At 36.0% G+C, this 19,717-nt stretch overlaps 1 protein-coding gene across 1 annotated transcript; it reads left to right on the top strand.

Moving 5' to 3' along the window:
* The first annotated feature begins 1,559 nt into the window (after positions 1 to 1,559).
* On the top strand, positions 1,560 to 14,288 carry LOC135088445 (uncharacterized). Its single transcript, XM_063983256.1, has 7 exons — positions 1,560 to 1,712; positions 9,140 to 9,189; positions 9,699 to 10,959; positions 11,140 to 11,426; positions 12,503 to 12,908; positions 13,162 to 13,261; positions 13,707 to 14,288. The coding sequence occupies exons 1-7, from the start codon at positions 1,686 to 1,688 to the stop codon at positions 13,889 to 13,891; spliced, it is 2,316 nt and encodes a 771-aa protein (XP_063839326.1). The 5' UTR covers positions 1,560 to 1,685; the 3' UTR covers positions 13,892 to 14,288.
* The last annotated feature ends 5,429 nt before the right edge of the window (positions 14,289 to 19,717 follow it).

Raw genomic sequence — 19,717 nt, 5'->3', positions numbered from 1 at the left:
ATTTCTATTAATTGTAATGATATAAATGTTTATACCAATTTATAAACATTTTACGAGCGAATAACTACGATATTAGCAATACGATCGAATGGTTTCCGTTACCATAAATTACCACAGCAAATTTTCTCACGTCCAATTTTTTTTTTTTTTTTATCGATAAATCAAGTCCGATACATCTTAATGGCTGCCGAAACCATTAGTATCGATATGAAATCGGACCTACAGCGATATTTGGAGCAACGAGTCAAAGTCAAGTTCAAGACTACGAGTGTTCGCGAGGTGTACGTAAACATAGTATTGTGCGTATATCGATAAAAAAGTTGAGAAATTGTGTACTTACCTTTTGGTGCTTTGATGCTTACAGCGTGCTGTCTGTCCTCAAGTCCAGTTTCAGGTCACCGGTCGCTTGGATCTGGATAGATAAAAAAATAATTTTAACAAAATAATTTTAATAATTACATTTAAAAATGCTCAAACAAAGATGTGTGACAGTTCACGCTAATGTGTTATGCTGTAAATAATTTTGCTATGAACATTGTTTTTCAGATACCAAAAAGGACGATGTGGTTGGATGCTAAGAAGTTCCTGTGTTTGAAATTATGATGACGATGATGACATAGGGTTATTTTTATCCCAGCATGTCAAACTCAAAATTGCATTAAACAAATATTTCACGTTAAACACAAGATAATTTCCATGTCTCTGTTTTGCATATGATACTGTTTAAAATGTTTCAACTCCATAAAGCCTAAAATAAGCTCGTGACTCAGATTTACGTTTATTTATAAAGATAAGAGATCAAAATAAAGTTATTCATGTTTACAACGCCATTTCAAGCATTGTGCTTATACGAAAGTAGGTTACCTATTCTACAATACACACCTACACTTTGCATCGTTGTTTTGTGTCTTTACGCTTAATCCTTTAGAAATTCTTTATGAGCAAATAAACATTTTTTTATAAAAACTGGTCGCATTTATTACAGCTTTAAAATTTCAAATACTGATCCGACGAATTGAAAAAAAGTGATAGTGAAAATTGATTAATAATGTAAACACTAATATATGACAAATAGTTGTTAATTAGATACTCAGGTAGATTTACTTTCGAATTTCACATCCCTGATAAGCTACTATGAGAACTCATTCTTATAAAAAAATATGTTACACGTATCTGGAACTCTATTCTTGTGAAAAATTAAAATTGAATGAAACGTATTAAAAGTAAATACTTACCTATATGTATAATTACATAAAGTATCATTTTGAAATATACATAGATAAGTCGCAGTTACCCTATACATCAAAAGATTTTATTGATTTTTGGCCATAACTCATGATAATGACATTAAATGTTCCAAATCGTAGAAAATATTCCAGAAAACATCGTTAAAATCCAAAAAACTGTAAGCATGATGCCCAATAACTGTTCTTAAAACGTTCTCGAAAGCAAAAAATGTAACAAAGTAACAAGTCGCGCCAAAATTCCGTCGAGAAAGTGAAAGGAGGTAGGGCCCACGCGGACTTTAGCAAAAGCTGCGCAAGCGCCGGCAGATCCGAACTCGCTGGACGGACGCCGGCCAGGACGCACGCGCACTAAACACCCACGAAACATCGATACTCATCCACAACTTTATCGAAGAAAAGAAGAAGAAGACCCACGACATAGTTTCATCGACAACAGAGATGGCGCAACATTACTTTGGATTCGTGGTAAGTGAAAATAATAATTTTGATAATAGGGCAGTTAGAAAGTGACAATGGGAAGAAATGGATTAAGTAGGCAAAAACGAACAATAGTGCTAATAGAGGTATGTGAAGATGGTAATGTTGTCCAAATAGAAAAGTTAAAAAACTTTTTGTAATTTTAGTATTATTACTGAAGAACTGTCTTCCGGTTAAAACAACAATAATAAAATACACATGATCTATGTAATCTTAATAACCATACTACTAGTAAACTCAAAAATTATAGTCATTCATGAACTAACTCTATAATACTCGCTTCCCTACCATTTTGTACTCTCCTTTATAATGTTAAAATCAAATCACAATCTTGCACAATAATTTTTTAGTTTTTAGTTCTGGCCATCCCAATGTCCCAATTTGCATTCTCTATGATATTAATGCATGTATTTAATAATTTTAATAGACGCATTACTTCAATGCACTGCTGGGCCGAAGTGGTTAACCTTTAGGAATAATGGGGACCTGACAAAAACTCGATCGACCAGATTAACAATTCGTATCTAGGAGTAGAGCGGAAAAATCTGAAGATTTTTTAACGTTATACACAAAGTAGAGCCGGAAGACGAAGCGTGGGCAGGGCAGGCCTTCCTCTAGGTGGACCGACGATCTGGTGAAGGTCGCGGGAGGTGCCTGGATGCCGCGTCTTTGTGGAAATCCTTGGGGGAGGCCTTAGTCCAGCAGTGGACGTCTTTCGGCTGAAACGAAAGTTTAAAATACTGAAATAAATTACAAAATAAACTGTTACATAAGGACAGAACAAAAGCTTTAACTAAAGTCAGTACACTGTGCTAAAAAGCTATCAATGTTCCATATTCTCCAACACGATGCAAACAAAAGCAAGAAAAGCATCTTTTTTGCAAAAAATATACTGAGTAAAAACCAAGTGGAAACAGCAGATAGCCTTAAAATATTCTATCACATGTATTCACAAACGATGCTTGCTTAAGTGAAGCAGCAAATCGAAAGCACAGCGTTGAATAGAGCTCTCATCTGTGATTGGTTAGTGTGTGACCCTATGCGTCCACGCGCACTGTGAAACCTCATAGTAATTTTTTTGAATACGTGCATGTATCACCTATTTTTTTTAAGCACTAACATCGTCAAACTGTATCATTACCGCAAAAGTTCTACATTGTTTTATTGTTTCTTTTTCTGATTGTCGACATCTTTATTTTATTTTTCTCCGTCTACAGAAAAGCTAAATTAGAGCCTAGCCCACCGTAATCATTGCAAATGATGTTACATACTCGTACTTAAAAACATGTAAACAAGGTGGTAATTAATAACAAAACCAGACTGGGCACATTTTTATTAACAGCTTTGCCAATATTACTAAAAGGTCAAACCTTTTGTAAACAGAACATTTAGACCTTAATGATGTGACCACAATAGGGAATCGAATTGTCAAATACCGCTATCAGTATGACGCGATGATTTACAGCTTTCCAAAGAGGAAAACAAATCTAACAACAAATGAAATGAAATCCATCAAACTGATGTTATGAGTAAAATACAAAACTGCTCTCTCTTTTCGAGTAAAATGGTAGTTTAATGCAAGAAAAGGGACTTAATAAAGATAGTATATTTACATTCAGATTTATTCAGATTTTCAAATTTTTCGAGGATTTTTCTGGGTTATTTTTACGTTATTAATACAACGTAGCAAAAAACAGCTGCTCTACAATAAGACAAACAAATAAAAGACCCTGCCCTGACCATTCTAACCTGCACACAGAACATTTTTCATTTATTGGGGAAAGTAATATTTCAGGCACAGCTTCAAACTTTCAACGCGCACCACAAACAGTTCATAATTCTCAAGTAGGTAATTTAAGCGGAACATGCACGCACATAATTTAAGATAAACAATCAACACAGTCTCTTCACTAAATAAGATCTCCGCTATGATAGAACAAAAACACGTGTCATAAAACACATTAGCCTCTTTCGCGATGACGGGTAACGCCCAAGTCGGGCACACGACTTTCCATAGCTGGATTAGGGACAACTTTATAGACTAGCCTTCGGCCCCTACTCCGATTGTTATGTGTTAACATTTTATTCGTCGAAAAATACTTCACACACTCTCGTGAAAAAACAGAATCTTTCCAATCTTGAAATGAGAGTCTTATCGCTTCTGTCAAACTTGATATACTTTAACTTATCTGTCGCAGTGATAGAATCCTGGGACTTCCCTTAGATCCTTAGATGGCGGTAACAATCTCATGAATCATAAATAAATCTATGTATATAAAATGTATATGAATCATTATAAAATCTGGCAGACCTGCCGCTAATTATACTACCGCTAGTTATAAGTCTTAAAAAATTTTGTGAGTCTCATCCTTTTAAGTTTATAAAACTTGTTAGAATGAGACTGCTCTTCTGTTATAAAAGCTAATAATAACATTCGTTATACATTCAAATTCGCTAACGATTTGCGACGTTACTAATTTGAGTAACTGTATCGATGTATCCGATTTTACCGTACTAAAATCAATACTAAAAAATTAAATTGCCTAGAGGCACTATTATGTGTAATTGTCTGCTCAATTAGTCAACAAAACTTATTACAAATCGTAACTAATTGAGCTGTAGTCAATCAATAGGCAAGAAAATATGTTTTTTATCGGTGTTCAACACAACTGTACCGTGATTTAGGTATGTAGAACAAAAACAAGCACTGTACATCGGAGCACAATAGGCACTTCCATATTTGAGAAGTTTGTCGACCTTACAACCTCGTGACCCCCAAACTTGTGAAGACAAAAGAGGATATTAATCATAAACCATACACAAAAGGTAACATACATGCAAAAGTCGATGAAGATGAAAAATTGAAGATTTGACGAGACTTCTTGTCGGGAAAGTGAAGCGCCATATTTGTTTTATGTTTTGAACATTAGTTTTTATCCGATTATTAGATCAAGTGACACTCTACTTATTTGAATTTTATGTACTAACTTGAAGTATATAATTTAATTTTACTTGATTCTACACTAAGGCTGAGTTGCACCACCTAACTTTGACCGTAACTATGACGTTAACCGGTGTTTTTTGTATGGAGTTTGACAGTTTTTTGACGTTTGTCAAAGTTAAAATAAGATGGTGCAACCCAGCCTAAGTAATGTGCAAACCAGACGAAATCTAAACGAAAGAAAAAAGTTTAATATAAGTAAAGATTATTTCTTGGGTTACTTTAAAAGATTAAATGGGAACAAAAAGTAACTAGTTGCCAGTAAAGTCAAAGAGAAAAAAAACTGACTTCTAGGAATTGCAACTAAATTAAATGTCAACTTCATTTTACAGTTCGCGTAGATAAGACATTATTCCACTTAAGCCACGAAATAAAACCAAATACTTATCTGATACTTTATCCCAGAATAAATTGAATCTGAAACTTTGCTTCCACGACTTCAGCTGGTAATCATCACCTAACTTAATTCCTAACGGGAATCAAACCCGTATACGCAGCTGTTGTTAAACATAATGCACATCAAATCATCAAGCTATTATTATACTGGTACAAAAACAATTGAACGAACAACAGAGCATTCTAAAACCCTGAAAACGACAGAGAATGTACTTTTAGTCAAAACAAAACAAAAAAATAAAATAAAAACAAAAAAGCATCATATAAAATACTCTGCTCAGTATCAAAATCAATCCGAACAAGATCAGATCAAAGATTCCGCCGAAAATTGCCACTTACTCTAAACGAGATGAGTTCAAACCAGAAGATGTTAAGGTTCAGTCAAACCAACGCGATCACACGCGATCAGCCGGCGTGAGGCGATGGCGATCAGACTTAAATGCATTGATCGCCATCGCTGCACGCCGACTGATCGGGACTATTCCCACCTCTCGTTCCCACCACTGCAACTCCTGTGTAGCCAGGATCTACAGCTTGACCGCTACAAAAACCCAACCTATGAAGGTCAAATTTGTCCCGGGGGAAAGTTAAACTGTCATTGGATCCGCAACGATATTAATCAGAAGAACATAGGAGGAGTTCGAAATTAAGGTGTGACTTCCCTCCATTGCAAAGCGGATAGGTGACAATCAAAGGTTTAAAACCTTTAAGGAAAGATTATGCACCACGGACAATAAAATATCAATTAATGGGGCCTATCTTATGAGCAATTAGCAACTACCTGCCAATAATATTTTTCACAAAATCGCTTAAAAGCACGGAAATTGTTCCTTGTTGCGACAAGATCGGTGTAATAAATTGCGGAAACAGATGTATGTTGTATTGAATTAAGCATTATAACACGTTCATGTTTCCAAAGATCACACTCCCACAAGATATGATGGGCAGACTGCTCGCGTGTGATCGCGTTGGTTTGGCTGAACCTTTACTCCAGATATCGTAACGCCATCACCACACATGCCATTACAATGTTAACGGTCCCATCGCCAAATCGCCGATCGGCTTATGTATGCGACCCACAATTGCCTTTAACAACTTTACTTTTACAATGTGTACAGTTGGCAAAGAAAATTACAATTTGTATTATTTATTTGGTTTAAACCAAAAATACAACTTAATTCTGTCTGAGATAGTCATAGATAAATCGTTATCATAGCACCATGATACTCATATTTTGTGTTTTTATTCGTAACTAGCTTCTACCCACAGGTTTGCCTCTGTAGATTCCAGTTTATCGTAATTTAATGAGTTCCTCGTACAAGGATTTTCAACCTTTATGTTTTTTTGTCAAAGGTTTCAACTCCTCCAAGGATGCAAACTAGGTATCTCCTTGTATAAATTAATTAATCAATATCTATTAATTAATTGGTATAAACATGTAAACGTAACAAACAAATATGTAGTGGAATTTCACATTTAAATTATTAGTAGTTATACTCGTATATTCATTTCCAGAATTCGATTTTAATCATTTGGGGACACTTTTTTTCGTACACTTTCTAATATTAGTGTTAAACTCTAAAAAAACATTTCGTGGCCATCTGAGGTAGGTAATGCTCCAAATTTTTCCTAATGTACATTTTTTGCTGTAGTCCGTACCAATACAATGAGATTTCGGCGCAGTGCCAAAGTAAGTTAGCCCACTTGCAATTTGACACGGTTTAACCGACCAACCAAATTGCATCTTATTCTTAGTTTGTTAAGATCCAAACTCTCAGAGCATCACCAATATTTCAAATGCATCTTCAATAACACTGATATCTCAATTTCAATCTAAAGGTATTGAAACGGAGGGTCGAAAATAGACCGACAGCTGTTTTCTTCTTCATATCTAAATAAACAGTTTTGAGAGTATACAAGATGGTCAACATGTTAACATGTCCGAAGAATGCAGTTAAGTGAAAAGATAATGCTTTGTGTTAAAAACACTTAAAACATTCTCTAACCCTAATGAAAAAAAAACTATCACGATGGAGATCATTCTTGTATCCATTAGCATAGGTGTCAAAATATTATGAGATGACTTTCAATTAATTCATGCATAGACAGCGTATCAAATGTAACACGTTAACCTTGAGAACGCTCTTATTCCTCGAGGAATAAGAGCAATTTTTGCAGTGCTGCTGCCACATAAGGCTTACCTACTGTCAAGCTACTCGTAGTCAGATTAAGTAGGTACACCATCACAAAACCAAATCGATGTATGGAAACAACTGGACACAAAAAGTGTCAATGCTAGGATTTCCCAAACTATGGGTCGCGAGCGAACATTGAGTGGGCTTTGCCTGTAGAAAGTCCTTTATTTTAGGTATATTGGCCTAATGGTTAAATTTCCTATAGGTGGGTCCCGAATTTGGGAATTTGTATTAGATGAGTCGTAGCCCAGACAACTTTGGGAACCACTGGTCAACGTAGTTTCTAAGTGTTCATGTTGAGAATATATTACTCGTGTTTTCTTAACTTTAAAATATACGAATGGAAAACCTGTGATCTAGAAGATAGCCTTTAGATGACTATTAAAGACCCTCCTAAGCAATTTTGCTTCCGGCAAATTGCAAACAACGGTATCGAAATAAATATCTATCGATGCTCGAACAAATAAAAATGGACCAGATATTTTACAAATTATACAGCACAAGTAGTGCTTTCGCTAGAGGCGCCTAAAAGCATTTTAAGCTTAATTTTGCAAAGATATTAAAACCGTTATGTAAATTGACTACTTAGACACTTTTGTGAACATCTAAAAATTCAAAAGGCAAATCTACTTATTAAAAACATTTTGCATGTAATTTTTTCAATCATTTTCCTTACAATATTAGATTATCATATGTGTCCTTATTTAACAGTAACTACGCTACAATAACAGTTAGACAATGTATTGCTCTACATCTATGAACCTGTTTTATTCATGAAGGCATACTGATTACGGATGTCCAAAATGCCAACATCTGTCCTGTCGCTACTAACTTCCTAGTCCAAACTAAATGGCATCGATCAATGATAAACAAAATGTCAGAGCTCTATACTGTGTAGGTGTCCTGCCTCGTAGATACATTTTTCGAGTTAGTCAATTATAACGGATCAAAACACTTCTAAGAATATTAAAGGTATCTACACCATCAATATGTCGAGATTTTCCTCTTCACAAAAAAAAAAACATACAAAACGACCCAAATAAATTAACGCCCGTATTCACAAACACTACTATGAGGTCTTATAGTGCGAGTGGAAGAACAGGGTCACAACTCACACTCAAACCAATCACAAAGCTCTATTCAACGCTGTGCGTCCGATTTGCTGCGTCACTTAAGCAAGCATCGTTTGTGAATACGTGTGTAAGTCCAGTGGTTCTAGGAACCTGTTTTTGAAAGATAAGTATATGGTACTGTACTGAATTATACGATCAAGTCATGTCAAGTCAGAATAATTAATTTATCAAAGCACGGATTCAAGTTCAATAACCACAGCAGGATTCAAGTTTTTTCGTCTAGCGAAAGTTGTTGATTGTAATAATATTAATGTATTCTGTCTATTTTTATTGATAACGAAAGTAACTCTTACATGATACCAGTTTTACTCTCATTTGCTTATGCTGTAACATCTCTACATTTTTAGACTAGGTATAAACTTTCTTTACTAGTTCCAATATTGTTTTGATAGAGTTTCCACTAATAGAGTAGTTTGCTCGTAAGTGCTATCTTTTCATACCCACATACGAGTACATAGTTTTTAAGCAAAATGAGAGAACATAGATCAGTAAAAGGGACTTTTAAAAGACAGGTTATAAACAACCGAGACTTTTATGAGACGAATCAATGTTTTAACATTTTAGGAGAGTAATGTTTAAAAACAAAAAAACACGAAAATTCAGTTAATTATTTTAAAAAACAACAGACAATGCAATAGCAGAACTGTTTTTTAACTTTTAATTAATGTATTTTTATCATTACTTTTTCAGGTCCTGGCGCTGTTTTTCCTGGCTGGAGTTTCTGCACGACCTTCCAATGAGTAAGTTTAATTTTTTGTAACTTTTTAGTAATACATATATCAAAAGTTTTAAATACAAACTATAATTTTTTTTTTATGAATAGTATACCTAAATACCTTTACTTTTTAAAATTAAACAAAGTGAATACCAACCAATACAATCTTTACTTTAAATAATTAATAATTTAAAAATCTTACTTCACTACCTATGCTTCTTATTATTATAATAATTCTTCCTAAACACTATAACGGAATCAAAATAATGATATTATTATTAGAATGTATGCACAACCCTAAAGAGCACAACTAACAATGGATCAAAGTGGCTTTGAAAAAAAAAGTGCACTCAAGCAATCTACCATTTGGGACCCTAATGGTTCAGGTATGGCTCTTCAAATTATATTGACTCATGCTTCAAACCACCGCTTATTTTACATATATTACACGCTAAATTAATATTTCGCTTGGATACGGTAATGGAGTTGTTCAACAAAAAACAAATCACTTAACACCTGCCTTTAATATTTCAGGGCAACGACACCTTTAGCTGACGGATCAGAGGCAACTGAGTTCGATGACCCGAATGATAAGCAAGAACGGTCATTAACATACGAAGTTAATCCTGAAGACCATAGCAATTTAGAAGATATTGTACAGAAAATAAAATCAGTCAATGAAGGATTAAAAACGACAACTAGAAGACCTCCTATCAATTATAATACTCAGCCCCAAACGGGAGGGGGCTACGTTATTGACAAAGACATCTTAGAGAAGCTTCAGCAAATTATTGCTACAGGCAAATTTAACCCTTCAACACAGAAATATCAGGAAAGCAACTATTTGAGCGAAGACTTAGGAGCCCCTAGATATTCAAGACACTTGCCATTTGGACTAGCACCTACCACGCCTAATGGAATAAATACTGAGCAACAAGTCCACATGGCTCCTGTCCCTTATGTCACAAATATGCCAGTTCTTGTTATGCCTTTGGGAAACAGTATGAACAATAACGATTTCCAATCAAATATGATTGATAGTTCTATGGCATACCAAACACGCGCGGGTCTACCTTTCCCATTTCAATGGCCTTTAGCACAATTTTTCCCTGTTTTAATTAAAGATCCCTTACTGAACTTCATGGGAGGTGGTGGCTGGAATAACCTTATTCAATATGGACAGAGTGCTGACGTATGTAATAGAAAACAAAAGGCAATTGAAGGTTCTGAAGAAGATACGGAGGAAATCAGTAATGATGATATCAAACCGGAAAATGATGGTGACTTCATTGATTTTGCATTAAATGCTAGGCAAGGTAGAGCTTTGAAAAAACGAACCATTTCAGAAAAGACTTTGGACAACAATATTGAAAACATAAAAAAGATCAAAAAAATATTCTCTGTAAAACCGACGACACCAAAACCAGTAAAGCAAGTCTACGTAGAAGAGCAAGACACTAAAACAGCTAATCACGACGATGGAGACTTGCGGTTTCCTTTTTTCGGAGATTGGACTCTCTTTGGAAATAGAAAGCCTATTGCACCCAGCCCAGGCTTCTTTATTAACAAACTGAAGGTCCGTAGAGGAGGTGTCGCTATCGCTGGACCTGGTGGAGTGGCTACTGCGGGTAGAGGTGGAACTGCTATCGTTGGTCCTGGAGGCCTCGCCTACACTCAACCTGGAGGTTTAGCAGTGGCTGGCCCATCGGCACGAGTCATCGCTCTCTCACAAGAACACGACCTCTCATCAATCGTCGCGCGTCTTCAAGAACAATCAGCAGCGACTGATGGTTCTGTACCAAGATTATTAGAAGCAATACCTGAAGGAAAAGTTGTTGCAACTGGTCCTGTAATATATTACCATCCTAACGAACAAACGTGACCATTTTTCTAACCTTTCTTCTTTTTCTTCCTTTTACTTGTCAATTAACTTTGGTTCTTTCGCTTTGTTAGATTCTACCGTGGATGGGGGCAGTACCCAGGAGAGTACAGGAGAGAGGGATCTGGATTCAGCCGGAGGTCTGACGAGTACCAGTACAACGGAGGGGGCTTTGTAAAGGGGCCATGGAGACCGGACTCCTTCTTTTTATTTTTGAAGCCGACGGCGAATGCTATCAATAGCCCCCGAGGAGTTGCCATAGCTAACCCTGTGTCTAATGTCATCATCGGTCGCAACGAGTTGGGGACCGTTGGTCATTCCCCTGTAGCATCTGCCGTGGTGGGGCCCGGAGGCATTGCCCACGCTCAATCGGACCTTTATGTGTACGAATATTATCCTAGGTACTAGACCTATAAAATTAGGTTTAACTTTCTAATTTTCATTGCTCAAAAGCTCATGACATTTTAATTTAAAATCTGAAAAACATGTTTTTGTTATGTTTGTTATAATATTTTAAAGACTGTTTGTAGACTCTCACTATGATATTTCTATGATTCATTTTACATGCATTTTTTTTTTCATTATGTTAAATTGGAAAATTTTAAATGGTTATTTTTGTCATTCTCATAGTCTGATTATTATTTAAGTAATTTATTTTTTGCATTTATACAATAAGCTATTTATTTTAGTATAGTTATTATTAATTTAAGATTTTGTCTATTACCTACTTTCGGAAAATATGTTCGACGTTAATCTTGAAAATATGTTCCGAATGTTAAAGTTGACTTATATATTTGTTTGACTATTTATTATATTGACGTTGTTATTCAAAGTGCTTGTTTCATTCATGTTCATCCCATTTCATTACCCAAACAACAATAACAATCATTTCAAATAGAAATACATTACATTACATTACAAATGAGAAAAAGAGTAAGAGACCAAACACACATTTTTTGTTGTTATTGTTGATTGAAATCCATTCCCATTAATCAAAATTCAAGATAAATATCCTGAAAAGAAATTTTCTATTTCTCTTTTTACGCAAGGTTTTTTGATCTCATAATTATCATTAGCTATTTTCATGAACAGTAACTTACTGCTAGTTTCTGAGCTAGTAAAAATTAACAACTAGGCAAATAAATATAAATAAATAACTAGATTGCTTGCCATAATTTTATTTCTAGTTCAGAAACTGAGCGTAAGTTTTGCTTTTCATTGGTTGCACTTACATGTTCCATGAGGTGCATTAGAGAGAAGTATCAAACTATGGTTGCATAAGTTTAAGAATTAAAATGTCATACACACAAAATCTATTCATTGTGGAAAACCTTGGGGGAGGCCTTTGTCCAGCAGTGGACGTCATTTGGCTGAAACAACAACAACAACAACACACAAAATCTATCACTGGAAAATAACTCAGATAACTTCTTAATTAAGTATATAAACTCTTCCTCAGCGGATCAGTTCAATACCTTCCCTTCTACGGAGGAGCAAAGGGCCAGTACCTAGAAGTAAAGAAAGACAGCTTAGGAACTGTAACAAGCGAAAAGATTGTCTCTGAAGACCAAATAAGCAGTGACAATATACTGAAACACAGCGATGAAAACCTGCTATCGAAAGTACTGGCAGCTAATTTGATAAGCCTAAAAACTACTTCAACAAATCTACTGAAGTTACAAACTCTGGGAAGAAAGACAGGCTCTCTAAAGAACACAGAAAAAACGAGGTTTAGGAATCAGCTAGCAGCGGTTGGAGAAGCAGCCTCGAACATTATCAAGTTGATAGAAGAAATAGGAGATGACGTAGACATGCTGTTCAAAACCAACGTCACACAGAGAAAGTATGACGAAAACGATGACTACGTAAGTATGAGATAATAATGTAATGACATCAAATAAAATAAATATCATAAAACTGACGCTAGATATGATGCCAGTTTTACATACCTACCTTATGAAGTCACGTACGATATTAAGAAGAAGAAAAGTTTAAATATATTTTTTTGGGGCTGCAAAGTCCAACACCGCCAGAGTCAAAGATAAAGAATGATCTTAGTTAATTTAATAAAATGATTTCATTTAATTATTGTTCACATTTGTGTCTATTATTTCACAGATCGAAGAAGAGGGAGTAGGAATCGAAGCACCTACAGACAATGACGAAACCGCAGAAATACCACTGGGTGGCACCATCATTGCTGAAGCAAAACCAGTCGGTTAGTAACCTCTATAAATATTTTATAAGTATAAAAAATCAATTATCCATCCATCCAATATCAATTATCAACACAAGTTAAATTCAGTTTTTTCATAGCTGAGAGAGAAATGATTATTAATAAGTTATTTTGGAGAAGATACTTCCCTCCCTTTCCTTATTATTATTGGTTATATATTATTAGTTAGTAAGGGATGAATTATTATTAATTAATTTCTGCCATAGAAAATATTTCGTTCTTTTCAGCCGAAAAACGTCCACTGCTGGACAAAGGCCTCCCCCAAGGATTTCCACAAAGACCGGTACTGCACCGCTCGCATTCTTTATCGTGGGCAGGCCTCCCTCTAGGTGGACCGACGATCTGGTGAAGGTCGCGGGAGGTGCCTGGATGCGAGCGGCAAATCTTTAAGGAACTATTATATTAACTTAAATTTTAATGGTTTCAGGTCTAGCAGTGATCGGTGAAAACGGTCTCGCAGCTTCCCGGCCCGTGGCCACAGCAGTGGCCTCCTCTGGAGTGGCTCTGGCCAGGCCCGTAGCCACCGCGGTCGCTGGAGTGGACCCTGCAGCTCTCGGCATCAACTTCCAAATTAACCACTTTGGGAAAAGTCCCTCGAAATTGCACAATTGAGCCGTCCTCGGTTACTGGTGATGAAAAAAGTAATTTATCCTTGAAATAGAACACGATTTATGTATTTTTACTCATAATATATCTTGTAGATGTGCTGCTACCATGCTATTAGTAGATACTGTTGAATATTGGCTATTTGAAAACCTTTATAAAATATTGGTCTCATATAATATGTCATTATTTCTTTCATGGTAGATATATTTAAGTACATCTATGATACTTTAATGTAAAATTTTAATGAATAAATTTTCTTCTATATATTTATTAAATAAGTTACAACTAACTACATGTATGTGATGAATTCGGAAATTGATCGAAACTGTAAAAATGTGATAGTAATGTCTTTTGAAGACACAAATCTATATTTATTGAAATAAAGTAACATAATTTAAAATTTTTGTGTATTTTGTACCCATTTGCATTTTCCAACTTTACAAATGGGTTTTAAACCCTACATAATATGCTCTCAGATGTAGAAGATCATATTTTGTTACAGACAATCTGACAACCAATCTCTCAACAAGTTTGAGCCTGCAATAACCCAATTGAACCACATACAAAACTACAGAATTCGAGTATAGTGTCAAGAGAAGCAAACTTTCTAACTATCTATTTAAATTGATGCAATTTGCAATGTTCAAGTCCTAGATGGCCCAAAGAATTTTTATAACGTGTGTTGGCTCAAACGCCTACAACACATTGCAATGGCTACATAGGTTACACATTAGTTGCATTGGTTCAAACATAACCATTGTATAGAGACGGACGAAATGCAATATCCTCACCCAACATGCAAAGTTGCATTTTATTACGATGCAGTTTTCCGATTCCTATACGATTCAACTCACGCGCACGATTATTCGATACGATCGCCTCACTTGTAAGGGCATATACGTGCTCTGAAACCATTACCTCACTTTTGGCTAATTTGTCCTATATCATCATCTTCGCTTCGGTTTGAATAATGCATACGGTCAATAAAGGCATGAATTTTGAGTGCATGACTCCTGCAACTGCGCTAGTTGACATTGACATTGTAAACCATGAAGGCTGATTACAAAAATTACCAGATTTATAGGTCCCTATGGTGATTATGAATGTTTGATTCCCAAGCGATATAATTTTGAGATCCTTTTTTTTAACCACAACAAGGAAGCTCTTGGCCTGTATCGCACCTGATGATAAGTGATGATCAGGCCAAAGGTGTCACATAAATTGTTCAAACTGCGAATCCACTATTACGTATACTGTATGTCACCCAATCCACTCTACGTGACAGAGTGTAGAACATGACTAAAACCACCAATGCTTGGGCCTGAGACTTATTCCTTTAAAGAGTTGTCAGTCTTGCAGGGTTTAAAAAAAGTCTTGAAGTTGAGTCACAATACATGTTTTGTCATTTAATCTTTTATTAAAAAGTAAAAGGACCTTGCTCACTGAAACTGGATTATCACTTTGAATTAATGGAACTTAAAGTATTTTTTATCCATATTATTAGATTAAATACTAAGAGCTTTGAGACTTTGGGCTAAAACACCCATTGAAATGGAAACGATAGGTAGGTACAGGAAGTTATAATGTGTATGGCTTTCTACACTTCAGAACTTAGTACTATTGTTTTTGCGATGACTCAGGTTGTCATTCAGGGATTTCCTGCTTTATTGAGGATTAGTAATTTCTATATTACCTTGAATTTGTAACCACAAAGGTGACAAATTACTTATTACTTGATTCAAATTTTACAGTATGTAAAAAAACAATTTGAAAGAGAGTGATTCTTATGCTCAAAATACAGTAATTTAATGGGACCAATATCTGAAAAAACACTTCTCAATACTAATAATTGGCGGTCAATTTGTATGACCAAGTGCATTTGTGATTCGTAGTCTGGTAAAGCAAGCGAACTGTAGTGACAATATGTCAAAAATGGTGATTCTCAAGGCCGATTTTGGCAAAAACTGCAAACTGCATTAGAATGTTTTAATTTAATACCAGTCAAGAACTGAAACCGGAAATTAATAGAAAAATTGTTTGAAATCACTTAAATACAGTATTTTAGTAGAAATACGAGTACCTATGTAGTAAAGCTACCTAGTACCTTTACCTACTCTTATGTATATTCATTCAAGACATAACCGAATGAATTATTGTTTATTTCACCGAATAGCGTACATTCATGTGCGATTGCGTATCATTTATGCAAAAACGATGTTATTTGGAATTATAAATACCACGTGTTGATTAATAATTATGATCTACAATTTACTACAAATAAGTATGATACACAACCTACTTACTGCGTGTTACACTTTTTCTATTGATCATTTATGGCGATCATTGCATAAGCCAATTTGCATTTTAGCTGCGACAAAGATGGCATTGCACAAGCAATCAATTTATTTTTCCAATTATTGTATTCAAATTTTAATTAAATCCCATCCCAGATATAATGCTGCGAATATAAATTTACGCAAAATATCAAGAAATAAACTAGTGTTTTTTTATTTATACATATTATACACTTCTAAGTTTAATAATTATCCTTTAAGTATATCAAGGACGACTCTTCCATATTCACTAGAGACAAAATCAAAATAAAATCCAAAATCATAATAAATCACGATAATTATGTTAAGATTTACGTAGACAAAGTCGCGGGTATAGCGCTAGTGTTAATAACTGAAGTCAGACAGTCACTGACTTCCTCAGTAAACTGTAGGTAGGTACTGCAGTGAGTAATACCTAAACGTATGTCCAAATAACAATGTTCACGGGAACGAACTCAAACATTGCGCCTGCGCTTGATTCCAAGAAATGTGTCATACTGTCAACTAAACTTAGCGAAAACTGGTGTAGGTAGTTTACTACCGCAAAGCAGAATCAAAAATCTAGTCCAGTCAATGAAAATCCGTGGAACACAATTTCTATCTTCGGGACTTTATTTAAACTATGTAATTAGGAGGTGACTGGACTAATAGAATAGAATAGAATAGAATAGAAAAGGTTTATTGACACAGTAAAAAAGACACAATACAAAAAAAAAAACAACAAAAACACAAAATATGTAGGCTATCAAAAAACAAGTGGTGAGAAAAAACTGTGCCAATAGGCACCCGCTCAGCATTTATCGTGACATGCTCAAAAGGGCAAGTCACGAAGCTGGTCTTCCGCGGACTAATGGTACAGTCGTTTTATTTTCTCTTATATCTAAAATTATTAAACGAACTTTGCCTTGGTCGATATATTATCTCATTGTCAAACTCAATAGTCAAGTACTGCAGCCCAAGCAACCCTATTAGCATGCACTAATTCATAAAAAAACTCATATTTTTTGCAAGTAGGCTTTTAAAAAGCGCTTACAAGTACCAGTATTAGGCCACTGCTTTGAGACTGGGCCAGTGCTGAGAAGAAGCTAGCAACAATCATTGCATAAGGAAACAGACCAGATACAACAGTTTCGCCTCATCAGACAACAGCTGATGAGCTAGACAGATAAACGATGACTGGTGTGCAGAACAAAAGTATAGAAGAACCAAATGACGTTACACGACGCACCAAAAACCTGGAAATGTTCCTCGAATTTTTGTTATTAGTTAGGTACACCACAAACCTAAAGATCCCAAAGTATTTTAATTTAATCAACAATCAGTTAAATAATTAAAGAGTATGTCACCTTTGATGATTGGTGGTAGTTTAGAATTGGTACCCATTTCGGGGTAACAATAAAATTCTAACATCAATAAAAAATTTGAATGTAAAAAATAGAGATTTTCCTTCTAGTTATTTCTCATTCAGCGCTGGCCAGTCACTTGCGGAAGAAGTACCTGTATTAGCTTGTAAATAAAATTAATTTATAATCGAATAAAAACGCCACCTCAAGGGTTTTTATTGTTTAGATGAGTTACTTAGCTGGCGCAGGGCCAAGCGTAATTTTCATAAAGAAATCAAGATTCGCTTCAATAGGAAAATTACGCGACATGAAAAGTGCGATCCCTGATTACATTGTTGAAGCTGGATAGAAACTGCGATTAGCAATAGAGATTAGATCTGGGAGACCTTCAAGAGGAACAAGACGCATCGTTGAAAGAAATCTCCTTATCTTGATAAGAAAATTGGTTCAACAAAAAGTTTGTTACTAGTTACTAGGATCAGGATATGAATTCCGAAACATCCTATAGTTTGGATCTAGTTAATCCAAAAAGCGTATACGTATGCGATCTGCTCTTAAAATTAAGCTTGCCCATAAGATGCTTTTCACTCGAGTTTAGTGTGGCGCGTGGTTGTAATAAATAAAGAAAATCCTCAACTCCTTCGTTGTTAGCCTCAAAAAAGATGTAGCAAAGCGATGCGGATAGCGGGTACCTATACAAATAGAACTGGACTGGAAGGCTGGAGGAAAGTCTATCCTTAACTTCGAACTCCCATTTTCTCCTGATTAAGTCGTCCTAAATAATTAACTAAGTTCCCCGGGACAAACTTAGTTTTATTTATCTTGTTGGATTTTTCATTGCTGGTCCAGATTCTACATCTCCCTATCCTTCTTAGGATCTTTATTGAATGCTTAGGGGTAAAAGCGTAGGGAATAGTACTGATATTGCTCCATACTCTGTAGTCACAGGAGTAGAGACACAGGTGTTGGGACTCCAGAGTCTGGAGGAATATCAGAACAACTCCCAACATACTCCTTTCGTCTGGAGTCCAGACGAAAGAACTACGTTTTTTTTTTCAAGTGTTTCCTTAGCGTCACGCAGCGTTCCTATAAGCGACCGGCGGTCACATGTAGACCCTGGATACACAGAAGTGAGAACGGTGGGAATAGGCCCATCATCGCTCCAGACGAAAGAACCACGCCTCTTTCCAAATTTTCCTTAGCGTCACGCATCGCTCATTAGAGTGGCTGGCGGTCAAGTAGACCCTGACTACTTAAGAGTTGGAGTGTTAAGACTAGTCCTGGGATAGTCCCAGGCGAAAGAAGACCCACGTCAATTTCCACTAGTGTTTCCTTAGCGTCACGCACCGCTCATTAGAGTGGCTGGTGGTCAACATGTAGACCCTGGCTGCTTAAGAGTTGGAGTGTTAGGACTAGTCCTGAGATAGTCCCTGGCGAAAGAAGATCCGCGTCAATTTCCACTAGTGTTTCCTTAGCGTCACGCACCGCTCATTTGAGCGACCGGCGGTCAACATGTAGACCCTGGCTACTTAAGAGTTGGAGTGTTAGGACTAGTCCTGATATAGTCCCAGGCGAAAGAAGATCCGCGTCAATTTCCACTAGTGTTTCCTTAGCGTCACGCACCGCTCAGGCGGTCAACATGTAGACCCTGGCTACTTAAGTACTAGTATCTTAATATGTAAGTCTAGATATTAGCACGTCACTACCTTGTTTAATATACCACGCAATCTTGTATACCCATTCTTATAAGATACACCATACAAGAATGGATGGTAAATTCAGTGAACTGCTCCTGAATCGAATGTACCTACTACTACTATTTCTATTTATTTATATTAACCGGCAGACAGTGGTGACTGAGTTTGTTGCGGCGCTTCTTCTCAGCACTTGCCAAATGTTGGTCTCGAAGCGCTGGTAGGGTAAAAAGATTATGAGACATGTAGAGGCTCCTTAAGAGCAAAATGACTGAATGATTTGTAAGAACTATTAACGAATAAAGAAACTTTGACTTTAAGAGTTGGAGTATTAGGACTAGTCCTGAGATAGTCCCTGGCGAAAGAAGACCCACGTCAATTTCCACTAGTGTTTCCTTAGCGTCACGCCCGCAGCGCTCATATAAGCGGTCGCGCGCACGCGCCGCGCATTACTGAGAGCAA

Source organism: Ostrinia nubilalis, chromosome 4, assembly GCF_963855985.1.
Source record: "Ostrinia nubilalis chromosome 4, ilOstNubi1.1, whole genome shotgun sequence".
NCBI classification, from domain to species: Eukaryota; Metazoa; Arthropoda; class Insecta; order Lepidoptera; family Crambidae; genus Ostrinia; species Ostrinia nubilalis.
This window is presented reverse-complemented; position numbering and strand designations above follow the sequence as displayed.